Source organism: Perca flavescens, chromosome 11 (assembly GCF_004354835.1).
Source record: "Perca flavescens isolate YP-PL-M2 chromosome 11, PFLA_1.0, whole genome shotgun sequence".
Lineage (NCBI taxonomy): Eukaryota > Metazoa > Chordata > Actinopteri > Perciformes > Percidae > Perca > Perca flavescens.
In genome coordinates, this window is record NC_041341.1 from 20620911 (window position 1) to 20641736 (window position 20826).

A 20826-nucleotide genomic window follows, 5' to 3' on the forward strand; every position below is an offset into this window, starting at 1 on the left:
TGGCAATTCTGGTATGATATTCATTTAAAATCTGAGAAAATGCTATTTTATAAACTTTTTCACACTGTTTAAATAAGTAATATTTGATGTACTTGACTAATATTCAGGTAAATGCAGTGTAAAGACATTTCAGAGTCATTTAAGCACACGAACCTGCATTCATCACTACACAGCTTTCATCCTTACATGAAAAGGAGGTTTACAAATGACTGCAATAACAGATGTTCCATTCTGTATTCCTCCAGTGAAGCTTGGTCAAGCTCGGTTTTTGCTCATCTGCTCTCATACACTGACTTCACTGTTCACAGCAGCAGGAGAGCTCTTACATATCCCTTAACCCTGACTTCTACTTTTTGATTTGATTTATTAGACAGTAACAGAAATAAATGCATAACAAGATGCCATCACAGTGACATTGCACATTTAACTAATGGTTCATTTTTCCCCTATACATCTTGTGTATAAAAACAGTGTAAAGATTGTCACAGTGGAGTGAGTCCATATCTCTAGCTGATGGAATAGCTATGCTTTAAAGAGTCTCATCTAGAGTTTAGATATGTCATAACAACATATCAATGAAGATACTGAAATCATCTCAGTGCAGTTCAAGCTCCTCCACTGTCTTTCACGCTTGAGCACGTGATTGCATTGTGAGCATCAATGTGCATGAATGCACTGCTGTATTTTGAATAATTCACCCCAGATTACATAACCTACATAGGTAAACAGTTCTCAAAGCAGTCACTGATTATTCTGAACTCTCACAGGCACACTTCAGGCCACTTGGGGGAAACATTTGGGAGGAAAGCCCCTCCTAAGAGTTTCACTTCTCTTCTGCTCTGTTAGATTTCCTCCCAAACATAAACAGTTACAATATAAATTCTAAAATGTCATGCTTTTAGTAGGAATGTAAATTCTGAATTTTAATTTGACATTTGGATTGCAAATTCTGAATTTCCAGATAGTGTGCAACACCAGCAAGAACAATTCTGTACACATTTCTATCCAGCATTGTTTCACTTTCCCCATATATTATACAGTGTTTCTCATGCAGCAAATGCATTGAATTGTTAAAAAGTTTGGCATAGATTACCTAAAGAATGCTACTAGCGTCCCATGCAGCCTATTATAGTTGTTAATGACTGGAAGGTCCTCCACACCCTCTTAATCCAGGCGTAAAGAAACACCCCAAGCATATAAGTCCAGTTTTTAAGAGTCATGGGTCAGATGGAGCGTGGTCCAGCATGATCCAGCACCTCCGTCACCACAGCAGCAGACTGTGTCAGCCCAGCAGAGTGCCAGTCAGCTGCTGACTTCTTCTGAGCAGCAGTTGCTAGGTGATAACTCAACTCCAGCCACTGAGCACGCAGGGGATCTCTCTCTCTCTCTCTCTCTCTCTCTCTCTCTCTCTCTCTCTCTCTCTCTCTCATTTATGATCAGAGTAGTTGCTCATTTTCAGCTTGACCACCTTCACAAGTTGTAAGAGTTCAAATCTGAAATATCAAAACAATTATTGCAAAAATGTCTCTGCTGTTTTTATCAACTTATAACCCCTCAGGAAGACATTTTTAGTCCTTGGACATACCGGTAGAATTCAGTTTAATGTGTGTAATTTTCTTTGTGCATCCAATCCAACTCTAAGATGTACAGACAGTCCCATCCAGTATCCTTTTCCTATCACTGAGATCCTTCCTCTAAGGACACATGCCAGATGGCGTCTTATCTCTGACCTTGTTACTTATCAAAGTCCCAAGACAGCTGCATTGAACTCCCTGAGTGTTTTCCAGCAAGAAATAAATCACACATATTATAACACCTTATAATATGTATGCATACCCAAGATTAAGTTTTCAATGTGATATATAATTTGTCTGATTTTAAGGATGAAGGAATACAAATTATTACAAATTACACTCACAAATAAATCGCGCAAGCAGCTTCATCAGCTCATGTCATTGCTGCGTGTTTGTGAATGACAGTGCTGATAAAGGTTGTAACAGTGAATTTAATAATAGAAAATAGTCGGTGAAGGCTGATGAAATGCTTATTAAGTATATTTGACCAAAATTTGCACATTTTAATGGGTTTCACACATAGATGACAAGCAGTCATGTTTGATGCCTCAAGGAGAATAACAAAATAACTTTGTACATGGCATTTGGTGTTCACTTTTATTTAACTTTCTTTTGTTATTTCTTCATCTACAGTATATCTCCATTTATCACATGAAAAAAATTTGAAATATGAGTAAATTGCCATCTCACTGATTTTGCGTCAAAAGATAAAGAAGGGGAATGGATGTACTGTAACTAATAAACAGAGAGGTGGGGCTGAGCAGGTGTAGGTGTGTGTCACTGAATCACCATGTCAAATATGTCACTGTACACCCCCAACTGACAGTAAAGACGCATGTGATGGGAAATAATATCTTATTTTAGATCTGACAATGGTCATCCTGAATTTGATGGAAAAAAGGTTTGTATTGAACAGACACAAATTTAAGACAAGGCAATTTTACAAAATGTATTTTGAACGTCAATATAATGGACTGGGGCAGAAAATATTTTCCTTATTTACTTCCCATGCCAGTAACAAATTTGATTTAACATTTGAATTTGATTTACTGTTTGATTTGGTTGGAATTCAGTTTAGTCAACTCCTCCATGCTGTGGTTTAACTTGATGTGCAAATGCATATACAAGGCAATGATATGGAAGATGAAAGCTGAGAGAAATCTAGTTTGTGTGCCAGCTGAATGATTTTAGTTTAACATTGTTGTTTCTACAGCGGACACAGTATTCTGCACTACAGAAATTGAGCTGATAATAAAAATCTGCATGGCCAGTTACAGTTGCACATTTTTTATTTTCCAGGTTGGAGTTCAGATTTGGGGCTTTTAATTATGTAACAACTCTGTGAGCAGAGATAAGGGAATAAAACCGAAATGTTTTGATATAATCTTCCTGCTCTTTTCATGCACATATCCGCTGTGCACTTGGAGGGACTCCAGCCCTGGATGTGACATTCTACTTGGATGCTGAACCACGAGAGGATCCATGTGGCCTCCTTTTTCCAACCCCCCTCCATCCAATCCTCAGACACCAGAGGGCACGCTGCGTCCCTGCCACTTCCTGTTCATCAGCCTTCTCCACTGGCTGCCCACCAGGCTTCTTCTATGGACTGATAACACACCAATCCCACCCACCCACTCTCTATGCTCAGCACCCAACAGATACGCCTCCAGCCCAAACATGCATGCAAAAAATACATGCATACATACATGTATCTATGTATAGGTACAGTATGTATATATACCTTTCTAACGTGTAATTTTTCACATCTGATCCAAAATATTAATGCTTCTAGATAATGAAAGCAGGTCTATTCAGGCCACATGCAGGCTGACATGACTGTATGACAGCTGTCTTATGACCCTTTGAACAAAAATCACAATTGTGTTGTTTCAATCACAGTGCCCATCGGAAGCAGGATACAAAGAGAAAATTGATGATCAGGCCATCTAAGCTTCGGTCAGCGGGGCTGTGTGTGCTGAGCTCTGCTCATGTCTGCTCTGTTAAACAAACAGCACTCGGCTGCTCGCTCCCAGTGGTTGTAGCAGTCAGCGGCATAAGAAAATAAATATACAAGTTGCACGCATGAGTACCTATAGACACTAATACATGAAGTGACTTTGCCACGTGTACTTGTCATACACTAGTCACATGCAAGAACCATCAAAACAAACCCAAATACATATCCTCAAATGTAATGAACAATTCCATAAAGATATTAAGAGAAAACTGGAGATATACACTGAATAATTGACATGGACTATGATGAATATATAATATTATATATTGGTTCATTATAGGGCAATGCTTTGCTCACTCTAGCACAGTTTTGTAAGAGTGCTCGGCCACAGGAGGACAGATATGTGTGGGAGGAAGAGGAGGAGGTGTGTTACTTTGTTTCAGGGCTTCCTTCTCAGCTTAAAGCAGGGTAGGTGGTACCTTTCCCTTAACATCACTCCTTTGCTATTTCCCCACATCAGCTGGCATCAATCAATGGAGTACTTCTCTGTTCACCCTGGTTTTCACGGGTGTAAGCAATAAGACCACTGATCTTATGCAGCTTAAGGTTTTTTAATGCCCAACTAAATGTATTGAAGCCTTAATAAAGCCTGTGTGAACAGATACACTTAATTTATTTGAACAGCCGGGACACCCAGGGAAGTTGGAGGCAGTTTGTCGCCACAGTGCATCAGAACTGGCAGATAAAGTCTGAAGTCTGATGCCACCAGTAACAAGATACTACATAAGAATGTCTGCATTGCGGCAATACTGAGGGAATAAATAAGCACAGTGCTAGGCAGAATAATTTTGTGAAAATGTTGTACTAACAAAACATGTAATGATTATCTGTCAACAAGTTGATAATGTAAATGTTGACTTAATAGCCCTACAGTTACAGCTTTTTTTCCACCTCAAAGTTAAATTACCTTGTTAAAAATGTCTTTAAATGACATCTACTCCTTCTCCCTTATTGAAAAGTATATAAGTATGTAAATTGTTTACATGTTTAACTGCTGGACAAAGGATGTCTGCTACTTAGCTGAAAGGTCCGTTTTCATTGTATGTGCACTGGAGGTTTCTGGTTTCCATGTGATACTTCTATAAGATGCATATCATAATTGATGACCATGATTAGCTCACAAACTAGTTGTGATCTCACAAAAACCTGCTCATTTGTACATGTCTTTAACTCAAAATTAAGGTGAGCACAGAGAAACTTTCCACCTCCTGCAAATTTATGTGAAAACTTTGTGTCAAACTCTGCACATACATTATTTTGCACAGCGAAGTAACAATAATCAAACACATTTTTGAGTGGAGGGGGACTTTAACATAATACATTGGGTGATAACACTGCCAGATACAATTGATTCTCCAACAGAGATTGATTTACTCCCTTAAGCAAGTGAGCTGGAAAAGATGACACAAGACCAGAAATGATTTACCTAATACTGCCAACCTAATTGTTTAATTAAAAAATATGCTACATTAAACCAACATACTATCAAACTAAACTACAAACTACAAAACTTGCTTGATGGTGTTTTTTGCCCCCAACTGCTCCTTCCAGGAAGCGCTGCGACCGCTGCCTTCAAGGCACCTAACCCTAACCTTAACCTTAACCCTAATCCTAACCATAACCATTGCCTCCCAAAGGCAGCGCTGCCTGGAAGGCGCTGTTGGGGGCAAAAAACACAGATAAACACAAAACTGCAGCTGAATTAGGGGCAATGTGTGATACAAAAAGGGATTTTGCTTCTTCATACCTAGGTTAATAAAATTACAACCACACCAGCTATTTTCCCAAAAGAAATAGTCCCATTCTATCTGTTAAACATTCTGTGCTTAAACTACAGCTTAACACAGTAACTTCACAGTGTGTCATCACATCACAAAACAACCTAGACCATAGAGATCTAAGGACAAGATACGACAACGTGGGCATAGAAAAAGCCATAACATCTCATCTGAAACACACCTTGCTGAAGAGGTCGCCTGAGGGCAGAGGTGAAATGTGTAGCGTAGTAGTACTTCCACGTGATCCTCAGCACACATCCAAACAGTGTTAAGTATCCGGTCACACTGCTGCTGGACACTACACTGACACAGACACACAGCCCATAATCTAACAGCCCCTTATGCCCTTCGGTCCCAGAGGAAATGGGCTGCCTCTCTCTATAAACCAGCCCATTGCAGTGGCTCCAGCAGAGGGGGAGCTGAGAGAGGAGAGGGGCCTCTACACAGCATGACACCTAACAGCTAACATGCAGGAGATGGAGGGATGAGTGTTACATGGTGACCAAACATAAACAATACTAAAGAGTAAATATTTGTAAGATGGATTGCGACAGTCACAATCTATCTTACAAATATTTACAGTATGTTGAATTTCATGTTTGTCCTGACACAGTGAGATATACTTCTATTGTATCATGTTATGTTATCTGAATAGTTGGTCTGTGTTATAATTGTGCTGAGTGATTGAATTAGAGCATGCAATAAAGACACCAGTTAACACACAGAACCAGAAAGAATGTGTTTCTCCTCAACACTTCACTTCCATCTAGTGGTCAAACAGCGTAAACCTTTTACACCTTGATAAAACCCTTATTTTGTGGAATGCTTACACACAAACTTGGGAGCAGAAGGTTACAGTATAATAAGTGGGCAGCTCACTTTATTTCTGCAGGGGGGGGGGCAACAACATATTCACAATCAAACCACTAATTCACAAGACATTGTGCCTATACACCACCTACACTTTGGCTTGTGCTTAGCTCAATTTGTCACAGTTATCACATTCAACATTTCAATTCCAACAAGAACAAACTAAAACAGGTGGCTGTTCCCTGGCTCACAGCAGCCCCCACAGTTGGTCAGAAATTAAAGGATGAATGGTCAGAGATGCATGCTGCCTTTAGGCATCCAACTCAGCTGTTAAGGATCTGCTTTATGTGTGCAATCAATGACTTAAACAATGAAAAAAGAATCACATTTTTACTTTAAATAGCCTTATTTCACCTGTTACTGTGGGTGATTCTACAAATAGGATTCATGTTTCATTACAGCCTCATAATCAGGCTGAATTTTGTTTTCACCTCCTCATTATTTGAATTGCTAAAAAAGAGGGGTGTCAGCAGAGATTCAGAGATCTGAAAATGTAGTTAAATGCATCCTCTACATTTTTGTTTAAAGAAATGTGTGTACTTTATGTAATGTCTCTAATCTTAGTCCTGTGACTAAAAGTGTGACAAAAACATGTTTAGACATATTTTGCTAGCAGCCCTTTCAGATCACTTGATACAAGCACTTACTTTTATTCTGTGTATGTGTCACAAACTGCAATGTAGCCAGAGAATGTCTGTAGGATAATACAAGTACAGATGGAGCAGATAGAGGTACTCACCTCCCACAGAGACCTGAACTCCCTCTGCTCAATGCGTAGGAGCTCACAGAATTCCCGCGTGACAATGGTGGCATGCCGGGGGGTGTTATCCAGGATTGACTCCCCAAATGCCGTGCCAGTGCCCAGCGTGAATATAGTAACAGCATGCTGTAATAGAAACAGAGATGTTGCTCCACATGGATCATTCCTCCATAAAGATTAAAAAATTCAGCTAGACAAGGAACCTGTCAAATGCTAATGTAATGTCCTTGTTCTGCTGGGGAAAAAAGCCGTTTGTGTGATGCACTTGAGGAGCAGTGATCAGATCACTTTTAAATACTACAGGCAATCACCTGAACACTTGTGTTAGATACTTTAGATGGATACACTTCAATCTGCAAAGAAAATACTCCAATCAGTACCGAGACAAATTGTCTGAGGAGGTGCATGAGGCTGCAGTATTAAAAACTAACCAGTAATGTTCCCTAATGTAATAAGCAAAATGCTCTTTACAGCCCACACACCAAATAAGCTGGAGGTTGGATGTGAATTCTTTGGCATTCGTGATGAATTTCGAGTGCACCTTAACTGACAAAATCATTCAAATCTTAACATATAGATTGTCAAATTTAGAAGATGATGCAGATTTAGGCCCACAATTAGTAAATTAGCACATCAAATGACCATTAATTTAATCAGTCGTACCTGATAACTTGCTGTCTCTGAAACTTTGACATCCAGTGAACCAGAGAGGACGGCATACCAGCTGGTGCCAATGTCTCCTTGGCGATACACTAAAAAACACAGCACAGTTAAAGGGGTGATAGAATGATTATATAGGGTATTTCACAATGTTCCTTAAGGTCTCCTAATAGGGTATGTAACATTGGTTGGGCTGAAAATGGCCCAAGTGATTTTCTGTGGGCCATTAACTACCATGTGAATATGGCCCTATTTTGAACAAGAGCTTTTCTTCCAAATATGGTGTGCTCATGAATATTTAGATAAGCTGCGCGCTGATTGGTTGAGCGACCCACATACATACATTGGAGTCTCATATTACACACACACACACACACACACACACACACCCACACACACTCAGTTACATGCCCAGAAATGGGCGCATATTGTACAAATATTGATGTATATTTTGATACAGCCTGCAGGCTTTAGCCGAGACAAAATGTTTCGACACTTTCATTATAACTAGTGTAGTTGTAACATTACCCTTGGGACATAAAAAACCTCCACCAAAGAATCACAACTCACCTAATAGCTAGTAAGCGCGGGGAGCGGAGAGTGAACCCCTGCAATGTCCTCTGCCAGTGCCTCTGCAGCACTGCGTTAGATCCACAACTCCCGCGCCATTGTCCGATATACTCGTTCTAAACTCTTTTCTCTGGGCCAGTAGGCTATTCTGTTGTACAGTCTGGAACACTGCATTTACGACCGTGGTTCATTTTCAACATCCTTGAAAAACTTCCAAACTTTGTTCTTTGTAAAGTCCTACATAGCGCAGCTCGTGTGTGAGATCCTGACAGAGCTCCAGCTCAGCGGGTCTGTGAAGGGGGAGAGGCCGACAGAGAAGGCAGCAAACCCGGCCGGCAGCCGCCGCCTGTCCTGGCAGATTGTGGAGCTCGTGAAGTCTGATACTGTCCTACCAAATTTGCAATTAGCCATCAATTTTCGTGAAACGGCCCATATTTGAGCTTTACATAGTTGATTTCTCGCATAAAATAGTCTCAGAAGTGAATTTAGTGGTAAAATAGCAGATGAACTATGTATACAATTTCAGAGATCTGCGTGACCTAGATTCTGAAGACTAGCTGACCTCAGGTCAGTTGTGTAGCCTATGTAAATGTTGGGGCGTGACAAAGACTAGAGCCAAATGAGGAGGAGTTGAGAAGTTGACGTCAACTTTTAGCTTTGTTGAGATTCGCCCGTTTTCAGCAGCAGTTTCAAATTGTGAGATTTTCAGAGGAAAGAGGTGTCAATGGGATTTTGAGGTTCTATGTATGTCCTATTTACCCACCAAACTGCCGTTTTTCAACTATGACAGGGTAAAATCGGTTTTGCATTCTATCACCCCTTTAAAGGAAAGCATCAGCAAGAAACATGTTGGTGCCAGATATACAATATGACTCTTTCAGAGCCTGTATTTTGACCTACAGGTGATGCCTTTCTCCAAGCATTCATAGAATCCACACATGCAAATCTGCTGCAGCAAACTGGGGTGGAATCTCTCGAAGGCCTTCACATTTTTCAGACGTGCCAGGATTATGTCAACATCTTCTCCAGAGCGCTCTGCTGGTCTGGAGAAATAAAAAGAAAAGGGTCAGTGTACAGGTAACTGTGAAAATAAATGTGCATAAGGTACCTACTGTAAGTAGGCTGCAGTCAGCATAAGTGCATCTTGGCCTGGATTCTGAAAACACCATTGGTGACACCAATTTATCCCTGAGGAACATTGTCGTCTGGTTTCATGTTACAGTTCTTATGTCATAACTTAAACTTACAGTTGCACATTGGCAGTGCCCTGTGCAACAAGCAGACCACAGTGGATCGAGAAACATGTGGAATGGCAACAACATTGTTTTTATCATTTCTATTCATGGCAGTCTAATGATGTTAAGAAAAAGTTCAGTCAGGAAGAGTATCTTTCCTTTCCTGCTCCAACTCAATCAGCTGACTGAGGGCGCTCACACTTTTCACATCAACCAATCAGATTTCGTCACAACCTCTGTGAGCCAATCTCGTTGCTGTCAAATTTGAAATAATGATGTGACAAAATGTGTCTAATCGTCAAAGACTCACATGCCTCATCGTCCTATTGTGTACACACACCATGTCAAATACCATCCCAGATCAGAATAAGTCATCCTGAAGGGTCTTAAGATGAGATAAAAGCCTTGTTTCAATGTTTAGGAATCCTTTGCTTAACAATAAAACACCGTGAATTGAAAGTGTTTGTGAAACTTATCTCATTTAGTCTGTATTCTAATCAAGAAAATTTACACAGTTTTGGCTCCTGCTCACCAAGTGGCTCGCTGGTAATTTGTTTCAGGTGTATCATGCAAAAAGAGTTTACATAAGGACAGAATTGCTTAAAGCAACTCTATAGATTGTTGTTTATCACATTGGTCTCTAACTATGTGAATGACCTAAACTGGGACAGAAAATGCTGATCACGTCATCACAGATGTGTCGGTGTGTGTTTTATCCCTCTCACTCCTCTTTTGCCTGTATTACACTGCCCCAAAATGTGTTCCACTGAATCTGGAGCCTCTGATGTAACATGTGGGTGGTTGTACTGTAGCTTACATCACCTTTGAATCCATATCCATCCTTTAAAAAAAACGAAACGTATCAATAATTCAGAAATGGAAACAATTGCTTGCTTCACCACTGCAACAATTCTCTGACTTAATGTAGCTCTAAAAATGATTTAGTGTACTAAATATATGTCACTGTACAATAAAAGTGTGTTCACTATAAGACTCATCATGTAATCCCTGGCAACCTTTCAACTCACAGTAGTCCCATTAAAGTATATATGCATATTGTGATTGGACTGTATAATCACACCAGAGCCACTGGTCCACTCCAATATCATTTACTGAGCAAGCCTACCCTGCATTATTTCAGCACTGTGTACTTTATAAAACACGCTACACAGTGAGGACAACAAGGCATCAGAGAGATGTGTGGGAGCCTGAGTTTCAAAGCCAAGGTGTCTATTTGGAAACCAACCAAGTCATCAAAAAAAAAAAAAAAGATTTGAAAAGGTACTGATTCTGAGTCTAAGTGAGGACAGAATGTTTTCATCACGAGGCAGCTTGTTGCAGTATGAAGACTACAAACGGTGAACCTAATGTAGCAACTGTTTCTAATTTACAATCCAGTTACAGAGTGTGAGAAAACGTGTAAAGAGTGAGATCCTCAAAGCTCTGTATTAAACTGTGACAATAAACAGTTGAAGCGACACCTGTGTTTTTTGTGCTCACTTATATTTTGTATCAAATACTGAAAAGTCGGAGTTTGAGTTTTCACAGTGAGAATACACATGGAAACATACATGTTTGTCACCTGACTTGCATTTCATTGTAACATTAGCAACAGGCCAATAAAGTGAAGCATACATGCTACAGGTATTTTCTCGGAAAAGGTGAGTCATACAAGAACTGTTTGATTTGAGCGACACAGGTGGCTTCTGGGACTAACCAGAGGTTATTACTGTGTAAACACGTCTGGCACACAGCGTCACTTTTCTGTTTAGAGCTGATGCACTTTGGACCCTCTTTCTTCTCCGTTTACACTTGAGCTGTGTCCAACATCCCTGCCTGTGTGACTCCTAAAGCACTAATGTTCACTTTCCACTATTTTGACTCTAAGTGTCCTATCACAAATCCCTCACAGTGGAAGTGGTATTATTCAATTAATGTGCATATCATGTACACATGCACACACACTGCAATTCTTTTCTGTAGATTATAGAGATGTATTTTATGCAACACTGCACCTGTGGTGATGCAAAATGATGATGATTCATAAATAGCTGAAAGACCATTCCGTTTTTAAAGATTTCAAAAGGTGTTGTTATTCGATGACTTTTTAAAGCAGTCCATGGCAGCTGCTTGGTGGTTTACCTCCTCTGGCAGGTGTTCATGCAGTGGTGTCACCTGCTGGCCAAGTGTTCTGCAGTGATTTAGGGCAGAATGTAGAAGGCTTTATGATCAGAGCTACCACTCAGCATGTTCAATATTTTAATGGCTTATTGACAATAACTTTGATCTCTCCAGTAATCTGGCGGTATATTAAAAAACAGACATCTGCAGGGATGTTGAATATTATGCATAATGTGCCAAATAATCTGTTAGCTCTATATGTGCCTTATCCAGCATCAGTTTGGCTTCTTTTCTGCTCATTACAGAGAGCGCATGATACCAAGTGACCTTTTTAACATGTCTTTTTGAAACTTTGCTCTCGTTAATCCATATTGTGCATGTAGGCTACTGTGTGCAAACAGCATGAACCATCCCAGTATTTGTCCTAGACATTAACAATAATAAAATAAATAATACAGTGAGTAGGCTAACTGAAACAGCTGGAAGGTATAGCCGTATGCTACGCATGGCGCTTTCAAGGATACCCTAATTCAAGCTCTGGAGCATTAAGTCTTAATTCCTTTCGGAAAATTAAAACTACAGAGCCGACAATGTTTTAATTCAGTTACTGTAACACAACGCCCAAGTGCAAATCCAAATCGCGTTAATATTCCGTCAATCGTCGCTCGCAAAGTGGCCTAAAACGAGTTGCAGTGACATGATAATACCTCTTATCCAGACAAATAATCCACTCGGCAGATTCCGACGAATGTGAAGAAGTGTGCGCTGTTACCATCTTGAGATCCTGCTGCTGCTGCTGCGGAGGTGGAGAGAGCTGGACCACCACAACACTTCATCTGCCTTCACTCATCCACTGCTGACAGTCGATATACTGTCCCTGCTGCTGCTGCAATGAATGTGAAGCCAGTAAAAGTAATGATGCTCAGTTTGTTTTGAGGAAAAAAACGTAACACGCTTTGCAACGCAAAAAAAAAAAAAAAAGGCAACAGTTTTCAACATTGCTCAGTGTATCCAGCCTTTCAAGATTATTATGTTCAATTGAAACATCATATGAATCTTAGAAGGAAAGGAGTGTTTAAATGGGGCATTAATACAGCACTGTGTCAACTGCACGCCAAGGGAGTATCATCTTTGGAGGGTTTTTTTTCACAGTTAATGCAATTTTAAATAGGCTACACTCAGTTGCCAGCTTTACATAGGCCTAACTAACGCAGTCTATATAAATATTAAAAACACATTTTAGTACAACTCAATACAATTCAACAAACCTTCATGAAGTCAGCATTTATTACAGGGCTGCTGTAGTATTAGATTAGCTTTAGCTGTTTCCTAATAAACAGACAACTGAGTGTAAATCAAAGTGTTTCAAGAATATGTTTGAATACTGGGTGTGATGCTATTTGTAAGTTAGTGTCGGACCCTGATAATGATTTTTAACAGTTTTAACAGCTTTAAAAGTGTGAAATGTAGCACACATTGAATAGCTGCTCATCCCAACTACTGTCTTCACTCTGCGTGTGTCACAATCTCCCTCCCACAGCTGACTAATGTTAAAAACGTGACTGTGAAGTGATTTTCTTATTGAAGCAGCAAATATATCAAGTTGCCATGTACATGACATTGACCGTGAAGCAATTGGCAGCTGTCTGCATGTGGAGGACATGGGTACATGTGCCTTGAATAAAGTGGCCAGTCAGCACAATGAGTGACTTCTCTACTGCAGGATATTAGCATATGTTACAAAGGAGTGACCTTATTGTTAGCCTAGAGAATAACATCCAGATTATCATCATGAGCATCCACATGATATAGCTCATCAGGAATATACAGGGACAGCACTTTTTATAGGGACTGGCGGCTTGCCTTCTATCAAAGTGGGAGCATGTTCATAATGGCCCTGCAAAATGATGCTTTGTAATAAGAGGCCACATAATGAAAGGGTCATTGGTCTCTCACAGTTACCTTGGCAACAAACTGCCACAGAGACAGAAGTAACGAGACTCAGTGGTGCAGCTCCTCAATGCCTTCTGTGCAGACAAAATTGTGAAGAAAACTGTTTGTGTGCTTCTTTCTTTCTAATGACTTTAAACTGAGTTATGTGTTACTATTAAGAGTTTTTTCCTCTCATGTTCCATTATTTTATAGGCTACTACACTGAAACATCACAAAGCAAAAGAAAAAAACTAAACATAAAATAGCTTAAAAAAACATTAATGTATCATGTAACCACAACACCTAAGATGACCAAAGTAAAAACAAAAGATTATTCTTTTTGAAAGATTGATTTATTGAGGCCCCAATCCATAGTTTTTTTTTTTTTTTTTTTTTTTTTTGACCACCTGAATTACAAGTACATTTTAACCTTAGTCACTGTTAGTTAGAGAAAGTTAGGCATTTGTTTTGCAAATCTGCAAAAACAATTCTTACCAATAGCATTTTTTACTATGTGTTCCTATAGGTGTCTAGTAACATCTCCCAATTTATCCACAGCCAAATCCTCGGGAAACACCTGGAGAGCCAATCAAAGTTGGGGTGCCTAGAGGGCCTAGGTAAAAGTAGTGAAAATATATATTTTTTACTAATATTAGCTTTTGAGATGTCTAACTAGGTGTTTTTAGGGGTGCTGAATCTATCCCAGCCATTAGTTTTAAGTAAAAATAACTCCAAGTCCATACAAAAAGCCATAAAAAGTGATTTTATTGAACAATTACAAAACAAAACTTCCTAAATCAGTTTAAAATGTAACAATCCTCATCCAACTCCCCTGCATCTCCCTCACTCCTGTTATCATCTGGCTGGTTGATGTTCTGGCAAGAGTTACCATGACAGTTCCCACAAACAGAAATACACTTGATTCCTTGCTTTTTACAGCAGCACCTGAGAGTGTAGAGTGTCACAGATCACAGTCCCCTGCACAGGTGCAGCTGTCAAACTTCAGAAGGTAGTCCGGTGCAATGGGATCTGTCGTAGGGACTGGTGCATAACCTTGTTCTCCTTGTTTCAATCCATACTCAAGGACATCCAGTGCTGCAAAGGTGTTCAGCATTCCAATTATGCAGCCGAGGTGACCTGTGTGGTCTGGGACACGCTCACTCCTGATAAATCCTGATAAGGTCGATTCTGCCATAGTACCAGAACCAGAGTGCAGGTGTCCTTCCTCCCTTAGCCAAAGTTTTCAACCTCTCCTCCATCCTCTCCTTGAACACAGTGACTATCCTTGGTGTGTCCATGGAACCTGTTAGAGATAGACAGTTTTAATTGTATTACTATATAATAGGATAGAAGATAATTCTGCATACTCTGAGATAGTTTGAGACTTACAAATTAGGGAAATGTCAAATTCCATCTTTTCATTTCTTTTGCAGTCCTGATGAAGTTCTCCATGTTTTTATACTCCTGCTCACTGAACACATCTTTCAGCACAAACTTGGTAATTGCCGCTGATGCAAGGAGGTGAAACCAGATGGCCTTAGCATAAGCCCTTCCTGAGAGAATGTGATCTGCAGTGTTGCTGCATGGGTAAACTAGCTATATCAGCTCTTGCAGCACTGAGTCTGCCACTATAACCCCGATATAGCCCAGGAAGCTTTTCAGGAGATGAAACCCTTGTGATGATGGGCAAGTCAGACTGGAGAACTATCTGAATTGCTTTCAGCCATATTGGCATGTCAAACATGATGACAGCAAGAGAGTGACTGCTGTGTATGCACATTAGAGTAGTGTAGATAGAGTTGTACTCGTTTGGGTCAATGATTGGAAGAAACTCAATGAGGGACTTATTCTTGCATTCAGTTTGGTGTATGGATTTCATGAAGCCATTCCAGTTTGGATGTTCAAATGTGGGGTTGTAATTCTTGATAGCCCATCCTGCCATCCAAGCAATGTCCCCTGACTTTAAGGCTGGAGGGAGTTGGTGCAGCTATAGGAACCAACCGGATGTCTGCCAATCCTGCTTTATTTTTTGGTACAAAGGACAGAATTGTGCGACTCCCAACAAAGATGGTACAGAAGTGAGATGTCTCACTCTATAGCTAAAACAGAGAGCTCAACACACAGGGTGAAAAGAGGAGCTGCAGCAATGTGCAGTACAACACAAATATGGTGCTTTTTGAAAATTAAACCATGTAAACCTATTCTGGTACAACCTCAAAACACAATTATGAACCTGAAAATGAGCATAATATGAGCACTTTAATGTTAGCTAACTTAAGCTGGATGCTAGCTAGCAACATTCATTTTAGGCAGTAACTAAGAAATAAAAATGGTGTAGGGACCTATACATAAATTTATAGTCATGTAACTTTAAACAGCAAAATTGATTTAGCCTACTTACCATGCCATAAAGTAACTGTTATATTTTCTTGCAACACATGTGCATAGCAGGTGTCATTACTGTAGTTTTCTTGTAAAAAAAAAAAGTTTTTTAGAGTGGTCTTAACTCGAATTGAATGTTGAGAATCCATTCTTCACCCAAAATCCATAGTTTAAAGGTCCCATGACATGGTGCTCTTTGGATGCTTTTATATAGGCCTTAGTGGTACCCTAATACTGTATTTGAAGTCTCTTTCCCGAAATTCAGCCTTGGTGCAGAATTACAGCCACTAGAGCCAGTCCCACAATGAGCTTTCCTTAGTATGTGCCATTTCTGTGTCTGTAGCTATTGAGGAGGAGAGGGGGGGCAATGTGGAGGGTGTGGGTGTGGCCTTGACCAACTGCCACTTTGCTCGTTTGAAAGCCATGATGTCTCTCTCTCATGGGTGGGCCAAATTCTCTGGGCGGGCAAAGCAGAGAAAGGGGAGGTAACCTTGCTCCTTATGACCTCATAAGGAGAAGATTCCAGATCGACCCATCTGAGCTTTCATTTTCTCAAAGGCAGAGCAGGATACCCAGGGCTTGGTTTACACCTATTGCCATTTCTAGCCACTGGGGGACCATAGGCAGGCCGGGGGAACACATATTAAAAGACCTCATAAAGTGAATTTAAATATGACAGATCTATGGATTTTGGGTGAAGAATGGATTAAGAAGTTATTTTCATTCAAAACTAATGGCTGGGATAGATTTAGCACCCCTAAAAAACCCTAATTAGGCATCTCAAAAGCTAATATTGGTAAAAAAAAACAAACAAATATTTTCACATTTTCATTTTTACCCAGGCCCTCTGGGCACCCCAACTTTGATTAGCTCTCCAGGTGTTTCCCCGAGGATTTGGCCGTCGATAAATTGGGAGATGTTACTAGACACACTAGGAACACATGGTAAAAAAAGCTATTGTTAAGAATTTTTTTTGCAGATTTGCAAAACAAATGCCTAAATTTCCCTAACTATGTGTAGTGTCAGTTCTCTATTTAAAGAACTGATATTCACTGTGAGAGCATGTGGTGAGACACAGATTGTGCCTTTTGTGTCTTAAAAAAATCTACAAGTAGTAAACACTGATGGTTTAGAGGCAGATGTTTTTAAACCACAACAGAATCAGCAAAGTGCATCCAAAATATTAATCTTGAGTGGTTTTAATTGTTTTGTGGGAAATTATTTTGCATTTCCTGCTTTCCATGGTTTGGACAGAGTGTACATGCTAGATGCTACACTGCTTTTGATGTTTATCACGTTTTTGGGACCAATATTTAAAAATCATGTCCTTCTATCTGCCACTAGATGGCAGCATCCTCTCAGTAAATGCTAAGAAGGTGAGCATCAGGGCAGAAAGTGATTCAACTCCCCATTCACAGGGAAAAATGACTATCATTCTGCCTTGACATTGATTTAAAAGATTGTTTGTGAATGTAACCAAGGCCTCAGTCTGACACTGAAATATTTAGGGGCATTAGCATGAGCAAAAATGTCCACAACACTGTGTGGTTTCACAGAAATGTTTGGCATCTTAATTTAAAAAATAAAATGAGATTCACATTGTTGCCGACATTTTATACATTTGTATTGTTTGCATGGGCGTCTGTCCTGTACCTGCAAAGGGGTTTTGATAAAATATCAATAAAGGTCAACTTACTAGCTTTTTATTTTTAGTAAGTGGACCTAATAAGATTTTTTTGTCAAATTACGGTTCTTGCTAAAATAAACAGTGAGGATGTGAGACTGAGCTCAGGCCATGGCATGTACAACACAAAACACACATTCCTGTAACGTTACATACCACCAATTCACAGCAGCACCAGACCAACACATAACAATGTGTGAAGATGTAAATATGCACTGCAGTACTTTGCCACTACACCTTTGTTATTACTACCAGCTCACAAACCACTGCATCTTACTGTTCTCTCAGAGAAACCATTATATTACACATGTCTGCATGTAGGCCTACTCTAGAAGTAGGTATCCATTACAAGTAAGTGTGCAAACAATCTTGTATCCTGAAAAGGCTATAACGTTGCTATTTATACTAAGACCCCTAAAAACAGTGGCAATATTTAAACATCACACCCTCTTCAGCACAAGAAGGAACAACGCCAGGCAGAGACAGTTTTCTTCTGTTAGCTGTGCCTGGCTGGATTGAGTTTGAGACATTGTCTCAAAGGTTCCACTGGCTACTCTGACTTGCTCCTCACCTGCTCCTGTTTCCATTTGGTTTGACTTGTTCATTCGATGTTGTTTGAAAGGTTGCTATAGGGACCACTGGCTGGGCTGCGGCGAGTTACCCCTGAGGGAAAGCCCATTGACTGTGTATGTATATGGCTTTTCAGTCCCACAGTTGCTAAGAGATGATCCTGCAAGCTGGAAATGGCAAACACACGGACACATGCAACCCTTATGTGCACTGTCAGCATCAATTTAAATGCTGATGAGCATTTGGTAAGATGTTTGTTACTGCTGGTATGTAGAACTATTATAAGTTAGTATAAAATACTAAATGTTCAGGGTCAAATGTCTAATGTTTATTTATTCTTGTCAGATGACATTTTTGAGCTGTAAGATTTGTTTAAGCAGAAATGAGTCTTTCTTAAAAGAGCAAAGTACAAATTCCAGAGTCAAAGGAAATTATGTTAAAAACAGTGTGCTCCATAATTGACACTGTTCAAATGTTTCACTCCCGGTCTAAGAGCTCACATCCCACACAAAGCCAAATGTCAATGGATTTACATTAAACAGATAAATACAGAATACATTAGAAACCCATAATGTATAGTGTAAACAAACAGACATAATTTATGTACATGTAAGTGGCTATACAAAGCCAAATAAAACCTCTTACATCAGATAACCAAGCCTCAAATGGAATGTGAGGGCAGATAACTCCAGAGGAAATGCCTTAAGTCTGGACCTTTTCCAGAGACGTCTTTCTGAATGTTTTAAAACACAAATTTACAACGTAGATATTATGGTCTGAAGGAGCCCAAAATGAGGCACCTATTTTCATAAAATGCTTTCAAGAGACTCTAATAATTGAGGGTAAAAGGTAATGCTCTCTGGAAGAAAAAACTCAGTGTTGAGGGTTCAATATTTAATATTTTGTGGAATTAAAAATGTAAATGGGATTACACTTTAGGCAACTGAAAAAATGGTCATGCCTTTTTAATAGATCACCATCTGCTTAGGCCTCCTGCTGCAGTCTAGTTCATAATTATTACATCCCTGTTTGCATTTTGTTACATAATTTTTGTCATGTTTAGTTTCATTGGTCACTGAAGGGTTTATATTCAAAATGTATAAAGATTTGATCAAACATAACAATATAAACTTAAAATAAAAAGTTGTATTTCAGTAATGAACTAAAAAGTGTTAATACAATTTCCATTTAAAAGTGATGCAAATTAATCATCTTGTAAAAAAAAAAATTCAAATATTCAGTTGAGATAAAAAAATAATACATCTTCTCCAACTTGATCTGGCTTTTCTTTCCTAGGTCCCTTTGATTGGATGATATTTTTGCATGTTGAGAATGTAGGTTCTCAGCCACAGAGGAAATCTTACTTTCATTCAGTATCTTTGAGTCTGATCTCAATGAACTCAGCAGCTCTTTGTTTTATGATTTAAGCAGGTGCATATTGTATAGTCTTTTCTGCAAAATAAGCACTAACTTGCACTTGCTCTCTGGGGAGGGGACCTGATTTTAAATATGACGAAGTAAAACCTAAATAATGCTTTGAGCGGTTTTTTCCATACTTCTGTTCTGTGAATTAAATTCAACAGATATGTTAAGCATGATACATTTGAAATTAAAAATATATAAATAGAAAATGTCCCAAAACACTTTTCACAGCCAGAGCAAATGTATGCAGGATATAGTATCTCTGTTGATGACCTATTTTAATTGAGGCCAAATTTAGTGTTAAACCAAACCTACTGTATGTAATACGAAAGAGTACTGAGCCACATGACACACATGACCATTCTCCTGTGACTTTAGAAGTGAGACTACACCCACATCATAACCTGGAGTAACAATGGGAGTAACGCTAGGCATTCATAATGTGAAGAGAATTGCTTGTTTAGTTACAATGCATAACAGAGCTGGAACAAACTTTCAGGAGATATAGACTGAATTTTACTTTGTTTTCCATTGCAGTCGACCAAGCATTGTGAACTCATCATTATCTGCTTTGCACATTCATATTTATCTTAAATTTTTTCCCCCAAATTATTATTTTTACATGTATATATTTGTCCTTTAATTTGTGTCTATGTGTTTTATGCTGCATTTCTAATGCTTTTGATATATTATATAAAGCACTTTGACATGCTTTTTGGTATGTACTATGCTAATAAACTTGCTTTTCCTTGTTAGTTACACCTTACGGTCACTTAGAGGTACTCTTCTACCCCTTTCCCACTGGTCAAAAAACCCATTACACCCACTAACATCTGGCTTTTGTATTCATTGGGGAAAAGTGTACGACAGATTATTTCAGATTTTACTCAGATCTTAGTGTTTTTTTTGTTAAATATACTTTATCCTGCCAGTGCCCCCCAAAATTCCTCAAATGAAACAATTTGAGAAGAAATCACTCTTTGGTATACAGTATACGTGTAAATGATAAGGTCATAAACTAATGAGAGGTAACAAATGCATTGTCTCATTTTAGCCAAAAAAAAGATCCACCTCCTGAAACATGGAGCCTCAAATCACTAGTGTGCCAAGTCGGCCGGAATTACCTGTCAGGGTACCTCTGGGGCCATGTTAACATTTGCTGTTGGGCTCCAGTGGACCCCACAGGGTTAGTTGCCTACTCTGCCCAAGTGATCCTTGGCCAGGTTTATTTCCAATACATGGTATAAGTAA

The 20826-nt window shown here is 39.3% G+C and overlaps 1 protein-coding gene across 3 annotated transcripts in view; it reads right to left on the bottom strand.

The window, feature by feature from the left end:
* Nucleotides 1-12470, bottom strand: part of rapgef4a (Rap guanine nucleotide exchange factor 4a) — a 31977-nt gene extending 19507 nt beyond the window's left edge. The window contains exons 1-4 of one of the 3 annotated variants that reach the window (XM_028591956.1): nucleotides 12293-12470; nucleotides 9130-9272; nucleotides 7663-7751; nucleotides 6979-7125 (exon numbers count right to left, since the gene is read on the bottom strand). In XM_028591956.1, the coding sequence (XP_028447757.1) occupies nucleotides 6979-7125; nucleotides 7663-7751; nucleotides 9130-9272; nucleotides 12293-12360 (447 nt within the window). In that variant the 5' untranslated portion in view covers nucleotides 12361-12470. Of the gene's footprint in view, nucleotides 1-1093; nucleotides 1335-5550; nucleotides 5760-6978; nucleotides 7126-7662; nucleotides 7752-9129; nucleotides 9273-12292 lie in introns of those variants that run through there. The other 2 variants (XM_028591957.1, XM_028591958.1) reach the window with 2 other exon arrangements.
* Nucleotides 12471-20826: the final 8356 nt, after the last annotated feature.